The 19,608-nt window shown below is 41.7% G+C and overlaps 1 protein-coding gene across 4 annotated transcripts in view; it reads right to left on the reverse strand.

The window, feature by feature from the left end:
• The window catches only part of ezh2 (enhancer of zeste 2 polycomb repressive complex 2 subunit), a 93,887-nt gene that overhangs the window by 46,313 nt on the left and 27,966 nt on the right, over nt 1-19,608 (reverse strand). For all 4 annotated transcript variants that reach the window (XM_078236538.1, XM_078236545.1, XM_078236527.1 and 1 more), the window contains 5 exons: nt 15,727-15,846; nt 12,844-12,964; nt 10,574-10,762; nt 3,712-3,814; nt 1,622-1,785 (listed from right to left, as the gene is read on the reverse strand). In XM_078236538.1, the coding sequence (XP_078092664.1) occupies nt 1,622-1,785; nt 3,712-3,814; nt 10,574-10,762; nt 12,844-12,964; nt 15,727-15,846 (697 nt within the window). The remainder of the gene's footprint in view (nt 1-1,621; nt 1,786-3,711; nt 3,815-10,573; nt 10,763-12,843; nt 12,965-15,726; nt 15,847-19,608) is intronic.

Here is a 19,608-nt window from a genome sequence, read left to right on the forward strand (position 1 = left end):
ATTTGTCCTGATAAATCTGTTTTCAGCTACAGTCAAGAAATTAATTTAATAAATGAATGTGGGTTAAATAGCTGTTGGATAAAATATAAGCAAAAGTATGGCACTAGCATAATCAATAAGACAATAGCTGAATCAGCACTGCTATATGTGGTATGCATGATGTGGACCTGCCTGGATTCTTATCATGCAGGGTGAATACATATATTCATGAAATTTACAATGTTTGTATTCTTTCAGCATGAAATTGCAACCTCAATAATCAAATCAGACATACTCTGCAACATTTGGGAGGAAGGATTTTTTCTGGATCAATTGTTTCAGAGGGCGTAATCCATGTGTTACTGGAATTAAAGGAGTACTGAAGAATCATATGGATTGAAACATTTCTCTCCACAAATGCTGCCAAAAATGCTAAATTTTTCTAGCCACTGTTTTTATTTCTGATCTCTGACATCTGCAGCATTTTGTTTTTATATAAAAGTAGTACAGGAGATTGGGTGGCTACTGGGAGACCAGGTACAAAGCAACATATAGGGTAGGAACCTGATCATCTATCTCTAAACTAGATTTGTTCAAAATGTACCTGTTTACATACCCTTGAGAGGGATAAGAAGGGTGATACAATTTTGGGTCATTAGGAGCAACTACAAGGTATTGGGGAGCAAGTAAAAGTATAGAATTATTGAATGGTTACAGCAGAAGTGGTCGTCATTCAGCCTGTTGTGTCTCTGTAAGAGAAACTCAGCAAGTCCCATTCCCAGCCTTTTCTCCAATGCAAATGTTCTCTTCAGATAGTTACCCAATTCCCTTTTAAAAGACATAATTGAATCTGTCTCAAACACACTACACATCTTAATCACATACTGCTTAAAAAGGTTTGTTGTCTTTGGTTCTTTTGTCATTCACCTTAAATTGGGGTCCTCTAGCTCTCAATCCTACAATACAAAGAAACAGCTTCACATCTCATGTAACCTAGTTCCTGGAACAACTCTCATAAATCTTTTCCATACCTTCTCCAATGTCTTCACATTTTTCCAAAAGTGTGGTGCCCAGAATGAACATTATAGCACAGATGAGACCGAATCTATTTTTTTTTAAATTAAAAGATCATCATAACTTCTTTGCTTTTATACTTTATGCCCCTTGTTTAGGATCTCACTTTAATGCCCCTTAAGTGGACACTTAATTCGTGAGAAGTAATTCTTGGCTCCTTATCCGTTTTCCAACTGAATAACCTTTAATCCCCAAGCTAACTTTCACAGCCGGGTTACCCTGGAGATTGCTTCCTCAAGCCAAAGCTAAGTGAATTTTCCAGCTTCATTTAAACCCTAGTCTTATCATTTCAGGCATGAATAACAAAATAGGATTTTATAAATGTGTTTTATGCTAAATTACCTCATAAGCCATCTGTTGTCCTTTATATTTTTAAAAATGCTACATTATACCACGTCAACCTGGTCAGTACTCTAATCCCACAAAAATGTTCATCAAATTCATGTGTTTATTTTACTTGTGTTGCACCCCTTTGTAATGCAATATTTTGAGAAAGCTGCATAAATTATACATATAAGAATCGTTAGCGATAATCAGACATGTCAACCAATACAGTAATCGTACTCACGATGTAGGAAACAGTCATATTTAAAGCAACGCCTACAGAACAGAGTATGGAATGAGTGCAAGCTCTGTTCTCGTTGAACCGATTTGGCATTTGGCCCATCAATATTTGGTGTACACTCTGGAGGAAGTGCTCCAGGAAGTTGCTGTTCTGTCAATTCTTTGTACCTTTAACAAAAAAACAAATAGAAAAGTTACAGTGCTTTCATTGTAATTTCTTGAATTCTCCTAGTAGAGTTCCCACCAATATTCTGAAAATGTAATCCCAGGTTTACAGCATTTTGAATCAATGCACAAACCTTTAGCCAGATGATTGGACGACTCAGTTTCTTTCTGAAGAAAGATATTAAATGACATAAAACCAAAATAATATAAATCATTGAGAAGTTTGCAAGAATAGAACACCATCTTACCACTGCAGGCATTGTCAGGTGGGAGACCCTTATTTTTAAAATTGTGTCCCCCTTCTAGTCTCTCCCATAAGAGGGAAAGCATCCTTTTAGTAGCCACTGTCAAGTTCCCTGTTTCAACAAGATAACTTTTCATTCTTCTCAACTCCAGTGGACAATGGCCAAACCTGTCCAAACTTTCCCCACAAGATAACCCAAACCCCAGTTACCAGTCAAATAAACTTTCTCTGATCTGCTGCTAAAGTGTTACATCCTTTCTTAAATGAGACAAAAATGTTACACTGTACTCCAGATGTAGTCTCACCAACATCCAGTACAACATCCCTCTTTCATATTTCATTCTCCTTACAATAAATAAAATTCCATTTGCCTCCCTAATCACTCGAGATGGTCACTGCATGGCATGCACATTACTTGCCATTTATCAGCCCATGCCAGAATGTTGTTCAGGCTTTGCTGTATGCAGGCACTGACTGCTTCAGTATCTGGAGTTGCTGAACACTGCAGCCTTTGATTTTTATGTTAGAATGAAGATCATTGATGAAGGAACTGAAGATAGTTGCATTTCGGACACTATCCAGAGAAACTCCTGAAGTGTTGTCCTGGGGTCAAGATGAATATGACTTCAATCATTGGGGAGTATCCTGACTCCCATTGACTTCAATTTTGCCCAAGCCTCCTTGATGCCGCACTATCAAATTCTACCCAGATGATAAGATTAGTCAATTTCACCTCACTTCTTGGCATTCAATTTTTTTTCAATATTTGGAGTAAAGCTGTAATGAGGTCTGAAGAACCAAAATTGAGAGCAAGTTGAAGTTCTGCTTGATAGGATTATTGATGATGCCTTCTATTATAGTAATGAAGATTGACTGCTGGGGTGGTACTTGGCCAAATTGGATCTGTCCTACTTTTTGTGGACAGGACGTTCTCGTGCAATTTTTCACATTGTCGGGCAGATGCCAGTGTTGTACTGGAAAAACGTAACTAGATGTACAACTAGTTCTGGCGCACAAGCACAACTCGTTATAGTCAGGGTCCATAACCACCTACTCCGTGATTGATAGATTGCTTAGTTGTCTATAGCACGTTGGTTCTGCTATTTAGCACGCACGTGGTCCTATGTTGTAATATTGCCAGGTACAGGAAATTTCTTGTAGGAATTTAGATCGCAATGTTCAATGTTTCACTGCTTGGACCTTATTACCATTGGATTATTAAAAATTATTTAATTGTTTCTGTTAAGTGTCCAAATTTTTCAAGTTAAACTGATAGGAGTCATTTGGGGTAGCATGGTGGCACAGTGGTTCACTGCTGCCTCATAGTGCCAGGGACCTAGGTTTAATTCCAGGATTGGGTCACTGTCTATGTAGTCTGCATGTTCTCCGTGTCTACGTGGGTTTCCTCCGGTGCTCCAGTTTCCTCCCACAGTCTGAAAGACATGCTGGTTAGGTGAATTGGCCATGCTAAATTCTACCTCGGTGTACCTGAATTGACGCTGGAGTGTGGCGACTAGGAGATTTTCACAGTAGCTTCATTGCAGTGTTAATGTGAGCCTACTTGTGACACTAATAAATAAATTTCAATTTGCATTCACTTGTCAAGAATCAGCTGTACATAACTAAAAAACATGCAGATTAGAAATTCTTACTTAAATTCTATGCAAAAACTCTTAAGTACTTACTTTTCTTTTAGTTCTTCTGGTGTACCTTTGTCTGGGAACATGGATGAAATTGCTTCAAATATCTTGTCACATGGCTTTTTCTTTCCTTCATCACATTCTTTAACTGTAAATATATGGAACCAATGATTGCAGATATGAAATATCATCCAATCCCTACATGCAGAAAAGGGCCATTCGGCCTACCGAGTCTGCATCGACCACAATCCTACCCAGGCCCTATTCCCATAACCCCACATATTTACCCTGCTAAGCCCCTAATACTAGGGACAATTTAGCAAGGCCAATCAACCTAACCCGCATATCTTTGGACTGTGGGAGGAAATAGCAATGAAGTTTTAGCAACATCTAAAGTATATCACTCACTTTATAAATTAAGAACACATGATTATATGGTTAACAGTAAATCCACAATCAAATGGAGACAACAAGTCTATACCAGAATAGAATGTTTAAAAAAAGTCAATTCAAAAATCAGCAGATACTTTAGAAAGAAACTAAAATTATCTTACTTGCTGCTTCAGGACAGTCTCAAATCCTTCAGTAACAAACCTGCTTTCCAAAATATAGGATTTGCAACAGAGAAACTGCATTTGGCTGCTGCATAAAATCAAGGTGCCAGGGATATTTGGATCCACCCCTCTCCCCCCTGAACACATTTGGAGTTTGTTCTCCTTTATCTGAATTATTACAACATTTCAAAACTATTTCCCCATTAGATTTCCATCTGTCACACATTTTATTCTGTGCTAGTTCTTACACCATACACCCAAATTTATTTCTAAGAAACAAACTTTTCAAAGACAATTTTTTCTTAATTAAAAAAATATTTTCAGGGGCTGAGCAATGCTGACAGTCACATATTCTCCCTCCCTGGTGGCCTTTAGTATTCTTAGCACTATCACATGCTCCCTTTGTTCATTTAAACTTAAGTCTTATCCATGCTATTCGTCAATGCATTTGGAGATACATATGATACTATAGAAAATGAATATATTACATTTGAAAACTTCTCACTGCTCAACTTTCAGACAATGAATTAATTATTTGATTTGGTAGCCTTCACAACCTAAAGATATCTGAAAATATTTCATAGCCTATGAAGTTCTGGTGAAATATAGTCCTTCTTGCAATGCAAGGAGAAACAGCTGCCAAATTTGCACATGAATAACACGAGCTTTACCTGGCCCAGGTAAATTGGAATCAAAGGTTGGCGGGCAAAACTGCTATGGGACAAAGGAGATTGCTCAAGTACAGTTGAGCTACATTGTCATGAGAGAGAAAGGTGGTACAAACAAAGCCAGTGCTCTCTGATTAACAAAAAAGATAGATGAAACATAAAAGGGTGAAACCCAACAAAAGGGGATCCAAACATTAGCTTAACATCGGACATATGGAAAATGTTAGAAGCTATTATTAAAGATGTTATAACAGTGCATTGGGAAAAATTCAGGCAGAGACAACATGGTTTTGAGAAAGGGAAATCATGTTTAACCAAGTTATTGGAGCTTTTTTTGAAGGAGTCATGTACTGTGGTAAAGGGGAACCATACTATACTTCGATTTCCAAAAGGCATTTGATAAGGTACCATATCAAAAGCCTATTGCATAAAATAAAAGTTCATGGTTTAGGGGGAAACATATTGGCATGATGGAAGATTGGCTAGCTAACAGGAAAATGTTGGCATAAATGGATCTTTTTCTGGTTGGCATGTGGTGTACAACAGGGATCAGTGCTAGAGCCTCAACTTTTTACAATTTATATAAATGAGTTGGATGAAGACATTGAAGGTATGGTTGCTAAATTTGCTGATGACACTAAGATAGACAGGAAAGTAAATTGTGAAGAGGACACAATGAGGCTACAAAGCAACCACAATCAGTAATGATAAGCAATGAAATCTCCTCCACGATTATCCTCAACACCGGTGCCCCGCAAGGCTGTGTCCTCAGGCCCATACTATACTCCTGATACACTTGTGACTTCATGGCCAAATTCCACTCCAACTCCATTTTCAAGTTTGCTGATGACACCACCATAGGGGGGTCGGATCTCAAACAACGAGACGGAGTACAGGAAAGAGATAGAGAATCTGATGAACTGGTGTTTTGACAATAATCTCTCCCTTAATGTCGGTAACACAAAAAGGATAGTCATTGACTTCAGGAGCATAGTGGAGGCTACGTTCCTGTCTACATCAACAGGGATGAAGTGGAAATGGTTGAGAGCTTCAGGTTTCCAGATCACCAACAATCTTTCCTGGTCCCTCCACTCTGATTCTATAGTTAAGAACGCCCACCAAAGCCTCTATTTTCTCAGGAATCTAAGGAAATTTTGCATGTGGGCTAAAAGTTTCACCAACTTTTACAAATACACCATAGAAAGCATCCTTTTCAGATGTATCATAGCTTGGTATGGCTCCTGCTCTGTCCAAGACCGTAAGACACTACGAAAGGTTGTGAATGTAGCCTAGTTTATCACACAAACCAACCTCCCATTCATTGACTCTGTCGACATTTCCCGCTGCCTTGGAAAAGCAGCCGGCATAATCACGGACCCCGGACATACTCTCTTCCACCTTCTTTCGTCAGGGAAAAGATACAAAAATCTGAGATCACATACCAACCGATTCAAGAATAATTGCTTCCCTGCTGCCATCAGGCATTTGAATGGACCTACCTTTTATCAAGTTGATCTTTCTATGACTGTAACACTATTCTGCACCCTCTACTTTCCTTCCCCCCCTATGTATTCTAAGAACAGTATGCTTTGTCTGTATAGAGCACAAGAAACAATACTTTTCACTGTACACCAATACATGTGACAATAATAAATGAAATCAAAAAGGTAGATTAAGGGAGTGAGCAAAAATCTGGCAAATGCAACTTGAGCAAAACCTTTAAGATCCTGAGGGATATTGACAAGGTGGATGTGGTGAGGATGGTTTCGCTTGCAAGAGAATCTAGAACTTTGGGTTAATATCAGAGAATCTAGAACTAGGGGTCTGGGTTTAAAAATAAGGGGTCGCTCCTTTAAGGCAGAGATGAGTTTCTTCAACTCTTCCTCAAAAGGCATTGGAAGCAAAGTCTGAAAATTTTGCCGGCCAAGCTAGATAGATACTTGGGCCATGATTTTCTGGGTCTGTTCACCACAGGCGCAAGTCGAATTATGGCCACTAACTCTCACAAGAGGGCCATAACAGGCTTTCAGCAATGAGATCTCAGTTTGTGTTGCTTCCAGGGTCATCAGCTGTTCTCCCACCCATCAGCATGAAGGCACACCTGCAGAAATCACTACTATCTTCCAAAAACAGAAATAGTTGTGGTAACCACAGCAGGGTTGCGGCGTGACTAAAGCCCCCATGTGGTGAGGAACATGGCAGGGCAGTGCCTCGGAGGAACCCCAATTGGAGAGGGGAGGTGCACGCAGGTGTCTGTGTCCTGCTCCTAATTCATATGCATCAAGGGATATGGGAACAGTAGGGAAATATGATACAAGGGGTAAATAATTGGCAATGATTTGTTTGAATTGGGGTGGAAACTAAAGGCCAAGACTGACAGAGTGGTTATCTCTGGACTCTTGCCTGTACCACGGGATAGTTTAGAGAGGAATAGGGAGAGGGAAGGTTTGAATTCATGGCTGAGGGGATGGTGCAGGAGGGAGGGGTTCAGGTACTTAAGCAATTGGGGCTCGTACTGGGGAAGGTGTGACCTCTATGAGAAGGATGGTCTACACCTTAATCAGAAGGGGACCAATATCCTGGGGGGTAAATTTGCTAAGGCCATGCAGGGAGGTTTAAACTGATTCGGGGGGGGGGAGGGATCCTGAGTAGTGGGGCTGAAAGTGAGGGATGCATGGATGGGGACTGCAATGCACGGCATTGCAGAGGTGGAGTGGAGCAGGGTTTGAAATGTGTATACTTCAATGCCAGGAGTATTCGCAATAAAGTGGGTGAACTTGCAGCGTGGATCAGTACCTGGGACTTCGATGTTGTGGCTATTTCAGAGACATGGATAGAGCAGGGGCAGGAATGGATGCTGCAGGTCCCGGGGTTCAAATGTTTTAGTCGAAGTAGGGAAGGAGGTAGAAGAGGGGGAGGGGTAGCATTATTGGTCAGAGATTGTATCACAGTGTCAGAGAGGAGGTTTGATGAGGACTTATCTGTTGAGGTAGTATGGGCGGAGATTAGAAATAGGAGAGGAGAGGTCACCCTGTTGGGAGTCTTTTATAGACCTCCTAAAAGTTCTAGAGAGGTTGAGGAAAGGATTGCGGAGTCAATCCTGCTTAGGAGTGAAAGTAATAGGGCAATTGTTATGGGGGATTTTAACTTGACTAATATTGACTGGAATTGTTATAGCTCTAGCTCGTTAGAGGGGTCAGTTTTTGTTCAAAGCGTGCAGGAAGGTTTTTTGACTCAGTATGTAGACAGGCCAACTAGAGGTGAGGCTATATTGGATCTGGTGCTGGGAAATGAGCCAGACCAGGTGCTAGACTTGGAAGTTGGTGTGCATTTTGGTGATAGTGACCACAATTCGGTTACGTTCACCTTAGTGATGGAAAGGGATAGGCATGAACCTCGGGCCAGTGGTTTTAGCTGGGGGAAGGGTAATTATGAGGCTATTAGGAGAGAATTAGGAAACATAGGTTGGACTAGGAGATTACAGGGACTGGGAACGTCCGACATGTGGAGTTTTTTCAAGGAGCAGCTACTGCGAGTCTGTGATAGGTATGTCCCTGTCAGGCAAGGAGGAATTGGTAGGGCTAGGGAACCGTGGTGCACCAAAAAAGTTTCTTTGTTGGTTAAAAAGAAAAAGGAGGCTTATGTTCGGATGAGACGTGAGCACTCGGGTAGTGCACTAGAAAGCTTTAGATTGGCTAAGAGGGAGTTGAAGAGCGAGCTTAGAAGGGCTAAAAGGGGACATGAGAAGACTTTGGCGGATAGGGTTAAAGAGAATCCTAAGGCGTTCTATAGGTATGTCAAGAACAGAAGGTTGGTTAGGGCAAGTTTAGGGCCAGTTATAGATGGCAGAGGGAAGTTATGTGTGGAACCGGAGGAGATTGGTGAAGCATTGAACCAATATTTCTCTTCGGTGTTCACGCAAGGGGACATGAATATAGCTGAGGAGGACACTGGGTTGCAGGGGAGTAGAATAGACAGTATTACAGTTGATAAGGAGGATGTGCAGGATATTCTGGAGGGTCTGAAAATAGATAAATCCCCTGGTCCGGATGGGATTTATCCAAGGATTCTCTGGGAGGCAAGAGAAGTGATTGCAGAGCCTCTGGCTCTGATCTTCAGGTCGTCGTTGGCCTCTGGTATAGTACCAGAAGATTGGAGGTTAGCGAATGTTGTCCCATTGTTTAAGAAGGGGAACAGAGACTTCCCCGGGAATTATAGACCGGTGAGTCTCACTTCTGTTGTCGGCAAGATGTTGGAAAAAATTATAAGGGATAGGATTTATAGTTATTTGGAGAGTAATGAATTGATAGGTGATAGTCAGCATGGTTTTGTGGCAGGTAGGTCGTGCCTTACTAACCTTATTGAGTTTTTTGAGAAAGTGACCAAGGGGGTGGATGGGGGCAAGGCAGTGGACGTGGTATATATGGATTTTAGTAAGGCGTTTGATAAGGTTCACCATGGTAGGCTTCTGCAGAAAATGCAGATGTATGGGATTGGGGGTGATCTAGGAAATTGGATCAGGAATTGGCTAGCGGATAGGAAACAGAGGGTGGTGGTTGATAGTAAATATTCATCATGGAGTGCGGTTACAAGTGGTGTACCTCAGGGATCTGTTTTGGGGCCACTGTTGTTTGTAATATTTATTAATGATCTGGATGAGGGTATAGTTGGGTGGATTAGCAAATTTGCTGATGACACCAAAGTCGGTGGTGTGGTAGACAGTGAGGAAGGGTGTCGTAGTTTGCAGGAAGACTTAGACAGGTTGCAAAGTTGGGCCGAGAGGTGGCGGATGGAGTTTAATGCGGAGAAGTGTGAGGTAATTCACTTTGGTAGGAATAACAGATGTGTTGAGTATAGGGCTAACGGGAGGACTTTGAATAGTGTGGAGGAGCAGAGGGATCTAGGTGTATGTGTGCATAGATCCCTGAAAGTTGGGAATCAAGTAGATAAGGTTGTTAAGAAGGCATATGGTGTCTTGGCGTTTATTGGTAGGGGGATTGAATTTAGGAGTCGTAGCGTTATGTTGCAACTGTACACAACTCTGGTGCGGCCGCACTTGGAGTACTGTGTGCAGTTCTGGTCCCCACATTACAGGAAGGATGTGGAGGCTTTGGAGAGGGTGCAGAGGAGGTTTACCAGGATGTTGCCTGGTATGGAGGGGAGATCCTATGAGGAGAGGCTGAGGGATTTGGGATTGTTTTCGCTGGAAAGGCGGCGGCTAAGAGGGGATCTTATTGAAACATATAAGATGATTAGAGGTTTAGATAGGGTGGATAGTGATAGCCTTTTTCCTCTGATGGAGAAATCCAGCACGAGGGGGCATGGCTTTAAATTGAGGGGGGGTAGTTATAGAACCGATGTCAGGGGTAGGTTCTTTACCCAGAGGGTGGTGAGGGATTGGAATGCCCTGCCAGCATCAGTAGTAAATGCGCCTAGTTTGGGGGCGTTTAAGAGATCCGTAGATAGGTTCATGGACGAAAAGAAATTGGTTTAGGTTGGAGGGTCACAGTTTTTTTTTTAACTGGTCGGTGCAACATCGTGGGCCGAAGGGCCTGTTCTGCGCTGTAATGTTCTATGTTCTATGTTCTAACATGGAGCAGGGTTAATGGGCTGAATGGCCTACATCTGCTCCTATGTTCCTAAAGTTAATAAAATTTAGAAGAAAAACTTAAATCATACCCTTACCATCCATATTGATTTCCTGATAATCTTTTCTGGAATCATTGCTTTCTTCTTTGATGTCACTTCCATCTGTCTTCTCAGATTTGTTCTCTTGATCATCTTCATCATCATCCTCCTCTTCATCATTATCACTGTACTGGGTGAGAGCATTTACCAACTCGACAAAGATCTCATCGTTGATAAAACCACATTCTGCAATATTGAAACAAACATCAAGTAAAGATTGGAGGAGCGAAAGATGGTGAAACATAGAAAAAAAGAGCATTTGACCCCTCGAGATTGTTCCACCGTTCAATGTGACCATGGCTGATCCTCTATCTCAAAGCCATACTCCCACTCTCTCCCCGTACCCCTTGATGCCTTAAGTGTTTAGAAATCAAATTCCTTTTTAAATATATTCAGTGACTTTGCCTCCACATGCAAACCAGCCTACCACCCATTGACACTGTCTACACTTCCCACTGCCTCGGAAAAGCAGCCAGCATAATCAAGGACCCCAGACATACTCTCTTCCACCTTCTTTCGTTGGGAAAAAGATACAACTCTGAGGACACATACCAATCAACTCAAGAACAGTATCTTCCCTGCTGCCATCAGACTTTTGAATGGACCTACCTCATATTAAGGTGATCTTTCTTTACACCCTAGCTATGACTGTAACACTACATTCTACACTCTCTCCTTTTCTTCTCTATGTACGATATGATTTGAATGTATCGCACGCAAGAAACAATACTTTTCACTATATACACTAATACACGTGACAACAATATACCAAATCAAACCACAGCCTTCTGGGTAGAGAATTCCACAGCTTTACCACCGAGTGAAGATATTTCTCCTCATGTCACAAATGGCCTACCCCTTATTCTGAGACTGTGACCCCTTGTGCTAGACACCCCTAGCCAGGGAATGACCATCCTTGCATTCAGCCTGTTCAGCCCTGTCAGAATTTTATACCTTTCGATTTGATCCTCCCTCATTCTACTAAATTTCAGTGAGTACAAGTCTAGTCAACCCAGTCCAAAGATGTGCGGGTTAGGTTGATTGGCCATGCTAAATCAATCCCAGGGGGATTAGCAGGGTAAATATGTGGGGTTACGGGAATAGGGCCTGGGTGGGATTGTGGTCGGTGCAGACTCGATAGGCCGAATGGCCCTCTTCTGCACTGTAGGGATTCCATGATTCTCTCCTCATACAACAATCCTGCCATCCAGGGCTCAGTCTGGTGAACCTTCACTGCACCTCCTCAATGTCAAATATATCGTTTCTTAGGTAAGGAGACCAAAACTTTCAGGTGTGGTCTCACCAAGTGCCTATACAGCAGTAGTAAGACATCCTTGCTCATGAGCTCAAATCTTCTTGTAATGACAGCCAATATACCATTTACATTCCTAACTGCTTGCTGCACCAACATGCTTGTTTGCAGTGACTCATGTACAACACCACCTGGCCCCTTTGTTTAAAAAAAAATCAATATTTCCTAATCTGTCACCATTTCAATAATAATCTGCCATTCCGTTTTTTTCTACCAAAGCGGCAAACTTCAAACTTACCCACATTGTACTGCACCTTCCATGTATTTGCCCATTTGCCTAAAATCATCTCGAAACCTCTTTACTTCCTCCCCATCGCTCTTAATTCCACCTAGTTTTGCGTTGTCAGCAAACTTGGAAAAATTACATTCAATCCCCTGATATAAATCGTTGATAAATATTGTGAATAGCTGGGGCCCAAGCACTGATCCCTGTTGCACTCCATCAGTCACTACCTTCCACCCTAAAAAAAACTCATTTATTCCTACTCTATTTCCTGTATGCTAACCAGCAATTCTCATTCCATACTATTATATTACCTCCAATCCCATGCACATTAACCTCTTATGTGGGATTTTTCTCAAAAGCTTTCAGAAAATCCAAACACATCAGGTCTACTGGTTATCCCACGAAAAACACCAGGCAGTTTGTCAAACATGATTTCTGTTCCATAAATTCATGCTGACTTTGTTTAATCCCTTTGATATTTTTTAAGTGTCCAGTTATCACATCCTTTACAACATACTCTAGCATTTTCCATACTCCTGATGTTAGTCTAACAGCTTGTAATTCCATGTTTCACTTTCACTAGATTAACTTGGGGAATCATGGGGAGAAAAAAAAAAATCAGACCCTCAATATAGAAATTATACATGGACTTCAGAGTTCAAATTTTCATACTTTGGAAAACTTAAAATCACGATAGAACTAACAAATTTCCATTACGGATAATCTCACCTCTGTCTCCATGCACCTTTCCATCATAGTTTTTGATGAGTTCTTCGATGAAAGTCCCATCTTGATCCAAGATTTCATCCCCCATGTAAGGAATATTATGTAAAACAGTTTCATCTTCCACCTTAAATTTAAAAAAAAGTTCCTTACATCTAGTCAGGCAAAAAAGTGACAAACATTTGGAGCTCATTATTGAGCTCCTAAATAGTGTAAAATGTAAATATACACAGTATAATTTTTAAATATACTTGTGGACCATCTCAAGTGTCTTCCAAACAAACAACAAGTCCAATTTTTTTGGGGTGGAGGAAAAAGAGTGTTGTGTTTGCAAAGTTAAAAAGCAAGATTTTCAGTAATGTTAGCACGGTCAGAATCTATTCCTCAGAAAATAGAAGACAATCAATTATACATTATCATAGCCCAACATGACCACACTGCCCTTTTTTTTTTAAACCCGTAAGCTAATCCCAATTGACCGCATTTGGCCCATATCCTTCTATATCCATCTTATCCATGTAACTATCTAAATGCTTTTTAAAATACAACATTATACCCGCCTTTACTACCTCTGGTAGCTTGTTCCAGACACTCACCACCGTGTGTGTGAAAACATTGCCCCTCTGGACACTTTTGTATCTCTCCCCTTAAACCTATGCCCTCTAGTTTTAGACTCCCCTGCCTTTGGGAAAAGATATTGACTATCTACCTAGTCTATGCCCCTCATTATTTTATAGACCTCGATACGGTCACCCCTCTGCCTCCTATGCCCTAGAGAAAAAAGTCCCAGTCTATCCAGCCTCTCCTTAAAACTCAAACCATCAAGTCCCGGTAGCATCCGAGTAAATCTTTTCTGCACTCTTTCTAGTTTAATAATATCCTTCCTATAATAGGGTGACCAGAACTGCACACAGTATTCCAAATGTGGCCGTACCAATGTCTTGTACAACTTCAACAAGACGTCCCAACTCCTGTATTCAACGTTCTGACCGATGAAACCAAGCATGCTGAATGCCTTCTTCACCACTCTGTCCATCTGTGACTCCACTGTCAAGGAGCTATGAACATATACCCCTAGATCTCTTTGTTCTGCAACTCTCCCCAATGCCCTACCATTAACTGAGTAAGTCCTGCCCTGGTTCAATCTCCCAAAATGCATCACCTCGCATTTGTCTAAATTAAACTCCATCTGCCATTCGTCAGCCCACTGACCCAATTGATCAAGATCCCGTTGCAATCAGAGCTAACTTTCTTCACTGTCCGCTATGCCACCAATCTTGGTGTCACCTGCAAACTTATTAACCATGCCTCCTATATTCTCATCCAAATCATTCATATAAATGACAAATAACAGTGGACCCAGCACTGATCCCTGAGGCACACCACTGGTCACAGGCCTCCAGTTTGAAAAACAACCCTCTACAACCACCCTCTGGCTTCTGTCAAGAAGCTAATTTTGTATCCATTTATATACCTCACCCTGGATCCCGTGAGATTTAACCTTATGCAACAACCTACCATGTGGTACTTTGTCAAAGGCCTTACTAACGTCCATGTAGACAACATCAACTGCACTGCCCTCATCTACCTTCTAGGTTACCCCTTCAAAAAACCCAATCAAATTTGTGACACATGATTTTCCACTCACAAAGCAATGCTGACTGTCCCTAATCAGTCCTTGCATCTCTAAATGCACGTAGATCCTGTCTTTCAAAATACCTTCCAACAACTTACCCACCACAGATGTGAGGTTCACTGGCCTGTATTTCCCAGGCTTTTCCCTGCAGCCCTTTTTAAACAAAGGCACAACATTTACCACTCTCCAATCTTCAGGCACCTCACCCATGACTATCGATGATTCAAATATCTCAACTAGGGGCCTCGCAATTTCCTCCCTAGCCTCCCACACGCCCTGGGATACACTTCATCAGGTCCTGGGGATTTATCTACCTTGATGCGCTTTTAAGACTTTCAGCACCTCCTTCTCTGTAATATGTACACTCCTCAAGACATCACTATTTATTTCCCCAAGTTCCTTAACATCCATGCTTTTCTCAATAGCAAATACTGATGAGAAATATTCATTTAGGATCTCACCCATCTCTTGTGGATCCGCACACAGATGACCTTGTTGATCCTTAAGAGGCCCTACTCTCTCCTTTGTTACTCTTTTGCCCTTTATGTATTTGTAGAAGTTCTTTGGTTTCTCCCGTGCCTTATCTGCCAAAACAATCTCGTGTCCCCCTTTTACCCTCCTGATTTCTCTCTTAACTCTACTCCTACACCCCCTATACTCTTCAAGGGATTCACTTGATCCCAGCTGCCTACGCATGTCATGTGCCTCTTTCTTCTTCTTGATCAGGGCCTCAATATCCCGAGTCATCCAGGGTTCCCTACTTCTGCCAGCCTTGCCCTTCACTCTAAGAGGAACGTGTTTACTGTGAACCCTGGTTAACACACTTTTGAAAGCCTGCCACATACCAGACATCCTTTTGCCTTCCCACAGACTCCCCCAATGAACTTTTGAAAGTTCCTGCCTGATACCATCAAAATTGGCCTTGACCCAATTTAGAATTTAATGTAGACATCAGTGCAAGTGTTCTTTTTAAAAAGAATTTTTGGTATTGTATCATGTATTTGCTAAATTTTGCAAAGAACATGCATGAAAAATGTCACTTCAGCTATTAATGAATGTATCACAACATTAACTTTTGGATGCTCAATTTTGAAAAAATAACAATTAAATAGACTCCCTTTGTCCAAATAAAATTACAATATTAATTATTTTAAGCGGTAAACCCACTCTTACTATCCATGCATTGCACGGATATATCACTGCAATTAAACAAAAATTGAAAAACAAATTTTGCATAAGTTTGAACCACGTACCATGAAATTTTGCTGAAGGGGAGACCAAGAATACATAACTGGGATTGAGGCTACTGCATTCAAGGTCTTCAAGGGAATGATCTGCTTTGGAAACTCTGGGAATCCACTCTCCACAGCGCACTAGAAATAAACAAAAAAATTCTTAGGACAGATCATAGAAATATTTCTGCGATGAAATTGAGGTTATAGTTCAACTAACTATAGCATAAAACTAAAATGGCATTACAAGGCTATAATGCAATTGTGGATTCATACAACACCAAACCATTGAAATTTACAGCACAAGATGTAAATATGTCACCCACTATCAAAATCAGATTTTTGATCTAACAATCCAAAATTAATCCCACTTCTGTGCTTTCTTCATAGCCCTGTATTATCCTCTGTTTTAAATGTTTATATATTACAAGATGCAATGATCTTAACTATTCTTTATGGCGAAACATTCCATGCTCCGACACTCTGCATAAATCAATTTCTCCTAACCTCTTCACTTGCAACTGCTGTTCCCTAATTTTTTTTCCATCCTCATGTGAAATGAATTGCATTATGTGCACCAATATCAAGGTAATGTAAAAACTGAAAACTTATACATTTTCTTAAAAGTTACCAGAGGTATGGAAGAAAAACATTAAAACAAGGAATAATTAACAGAATGTACAGCTCAAGATGTTTATTTAATATGAAATCAAATAAAATCTAAAGAAAGAGAGAGATTAACTTGTATTTATTGAAGGCTTCAAGTTACACAGAATCACAGAACCCCTACAGTGCGGAAGGAGGCTATTCGGCCCACTGAGTCTGCACTGACCACAATCCCTATTCCCAGGCCCTATTCCCACACATTTACCCTGCTAATCCCCCTGACACTCAGGTCAATTTAGCATGGCCAATCAACCTAACCCACACATCTTTGGATTGTGGGAGGAAACCAGAGCACCCAGAGGAGACCCACGCAGACATGGGGAGAAAGCGCAAATTCTGCACAGACAGTAACCCAAGGCCGGAATTGAACCCAGGTCCCTGGCGTTTTGAGGCAGCAGTGCTAACCACTATGCCACTGTTTGATTCCTTTCTTTTTAGTAAACACGCACTTGATCTGGAGATGGCTGGATCCAATTGCTTTAAGGTGGTTGCGTTTCTATTTCTGAAGCCATCTACTACTTGTCTCTTTGAAATTAGATATTTTAAACTTTCCTTTCTGAATCTGTAACCACCAAGTAATGACAAGGATCAAACAGTGGGAATCCACAACTTGTGCTATTATGCCACTCACACACATTGGAAAATGAATCAAAAACAATTGCTGATCAATTTGTGTGGATGATCGGGCAGTGAAGAGTCTGGCCCCTATGTCATAATGGGGGAGCTATTCAAGATTCGTTTCTTGCTCTCTGCAAAATCTCAAATCCGTTTCATGCTTTCATCTCAAAGCTAGCACCATTGCTGATAGTCTCCCATCTTCTGACACAATCACAATTTCCTGCTCAGAATTTCATAGCAGCCTCTGCCCCAACCTTCCCGCTTCCCACCACAAAGAACAAAAAAATACAGCACAGGAACAGGCCTTTCAGCCCTCAGCCTGTGCCAATCATGATGCCCTAACTGAACTAAAAAAAACATTCTGTCCTTACTCGGTCCATATCCCCCTACTCCCTCCCCACTCATGTACCCATACAGATGCCTCTTAAATGTTGCCAATGTGCTTGCTTCCACCACGTCCTCTGGTAGCGTGTTCCAGGCACCCATCACTCTGCGTGAAAAACGTCCCCCTCTCACTTTGAACCTGTGCCCTCTTGTAATTGACACTTCCACTATAGGAAAAAGCCTCGGACTATCCACCGTCTATACCTCTCATAACTTTGTAGACCTCTAAGAGGTCTCCCCTCAGCCTCTGTCTTTCCAGTGAAAACAATTCTAATTTATTCAACCTCTCCTCGTAGTCAACACCAACAAGACCAGGCAACATTCTGGTGAACCTTCTTTGCACTCCTCCAAAGCTTCCATGTCCTTCTGGTAGTGTGGTGACCAGAACTGCACACACTATTGCAAATGCAGCTTAACCAAGGTTTTATATCGTTGCAACATGATTTCCCAACTCTTGTACTCGTTGCATCAGTAAACCTGGGAGCCTTTGGCCAAATGGTCTGAAATCCCTCCCTCTCACCAATTTATTTTTTTATTCATTCATGGGATATGGGCGTCACTGACTGGCCAACATTTATTGCCCATCTCCAGTCGCCTATTCTGGCCTCCAGCAGCAACCCTCCTTTATTCACCCTTTGACACTTTCTCTGAAAGACAGTTAACTTTCACTTGGGCTATTGAATGATTTAGAAATTGTTATTCAGCCCAGCATCATTGACCCAATTCACTGTGCATTTAAGTGAGCAGCAATGGAATTAAATCACAACGCTGTAAACGTCCGTAACAACTAATCTTAACAAGCAATGTTCAAACACATTTTAATCAAAATAGACATGTAAGCCTTCCAAGACATGAATATTGCGAGGGCAAGGCTTCAGGGGCAGAATTTTATGGTATATAAACAAAAAATGCTGGATAAACGCAAGCAGGTGTGGCAGCATTTGTGAAGATAAAAACAGTTAACGTTTGAGTCTGGATGACTCTTCTTCAGAGCTGAAGAGGGTTAGAAATATCATGGATTATATAGTCAGACAGGAAGTTAAAGTTGCCATTGCCCCAGCTGACCATAGGATGCTCTGCCCTTTGAGGGGGAGAGAGGATCACCACACCCAGGTGAGGGGCAAGGTTGAGAAGGTGGGCCTTCATGGATAACCTCAACCGGTATGGGAATTGAACCCGTGTTGTTGGCATCGCTCTGCATCACAAACCGGCCGTCCAGCCAACTGAGCTAATTGACCCCCACAAGGTGGAGATGGTAGAGCAGAATAGAAGGTCAGGGCCATAGTGAAATTGACAGATGTCATGGACACAAGACGAAGTGAATGTCAATGGTAGCATTAAGGGCTATAGAAGGTGCTGAAAGTGGCATGAAGGCAAGATAGCAGAATGATTTAAACAAAGGTCAATGTTCAGTGAAAGTAAAAATTAAAGAATAAGTGGCAGATGGTCCTATGGGGTAGGTGCATTGGGGCAAACAAAAGAAACAAAACAAAGGGGATAAAAATGGAGGAGAAAGTTCATAGTCTAAAGTTGTTGAATTCAAATGTTGAGTCCAGAAGGCTGTAATGTGCCTAATCTGATGTTGAGGTGTTGTTCCACCATTTTGTGGTGGGCTTCCCTGAAGCATTGCATCAGGCCATGGACAGCCATGTAGGCATGAGAGCAAGCTGATGAGTTGAAATGGCAAGTGACAGGAAGGTTGGGGTCATGCTTGCAGACTTCCATAAAACATTACCGAGTTTGCATTTAGTTTTCCCAATGTAAAAGGAGGCCTCATTGGGAGCAGTGACTACAGTAGAGCAAATTGAAGAAGGTGCAAGTGAAATGCTGCTTTAGCTGAAAGGAGTTTTTTGGGGTCTTGACCAGTGAAGAGGGAGGTAATGGGCTTGAATTTTATCATACATTGCTGGTGGGCTGCAGGCTGGGATGTGCACATAATACTCTCCGGGTGCCCTCCTGACCACTGATCAGTCCACAATTTTGATTTTTCTGTGGAGTGTGCAGGGCTGGGGTAGAGAGGCGAGAGGACAGGGCAAGAGAGCGAGCGAGAGCGAAGAGTATGGGTGCCTAACAGGTCATCCTGATCAGGTCTCAGGCAGGAAAGAAGTGGGCAATCTCCCTTCGAGTGAGGGGCAGAAGTTCCATCTCCAATCATCTTCATAGAATCATAGAAACCCTACAGTGCAGAAAGAGGCCATCTGGCCCATCGATTCTGCACCGACCACAATCCCACCC

The sequence above is a fragment of the Mustelus asterias genome, chromosome 2 (genome assembly GCF_964213995.1).
Source record: "Mustelus asterias chromosome 2, sMusAst1.hap1.1, whole genome shotgun sequence".
NCBI classification, from domain to species: Eukaryota; Metazoa; Chordata; class Chondrichthyes; order Carcharhiniformes; family Triakidae; genus Mustelus; species Mustelus asterias.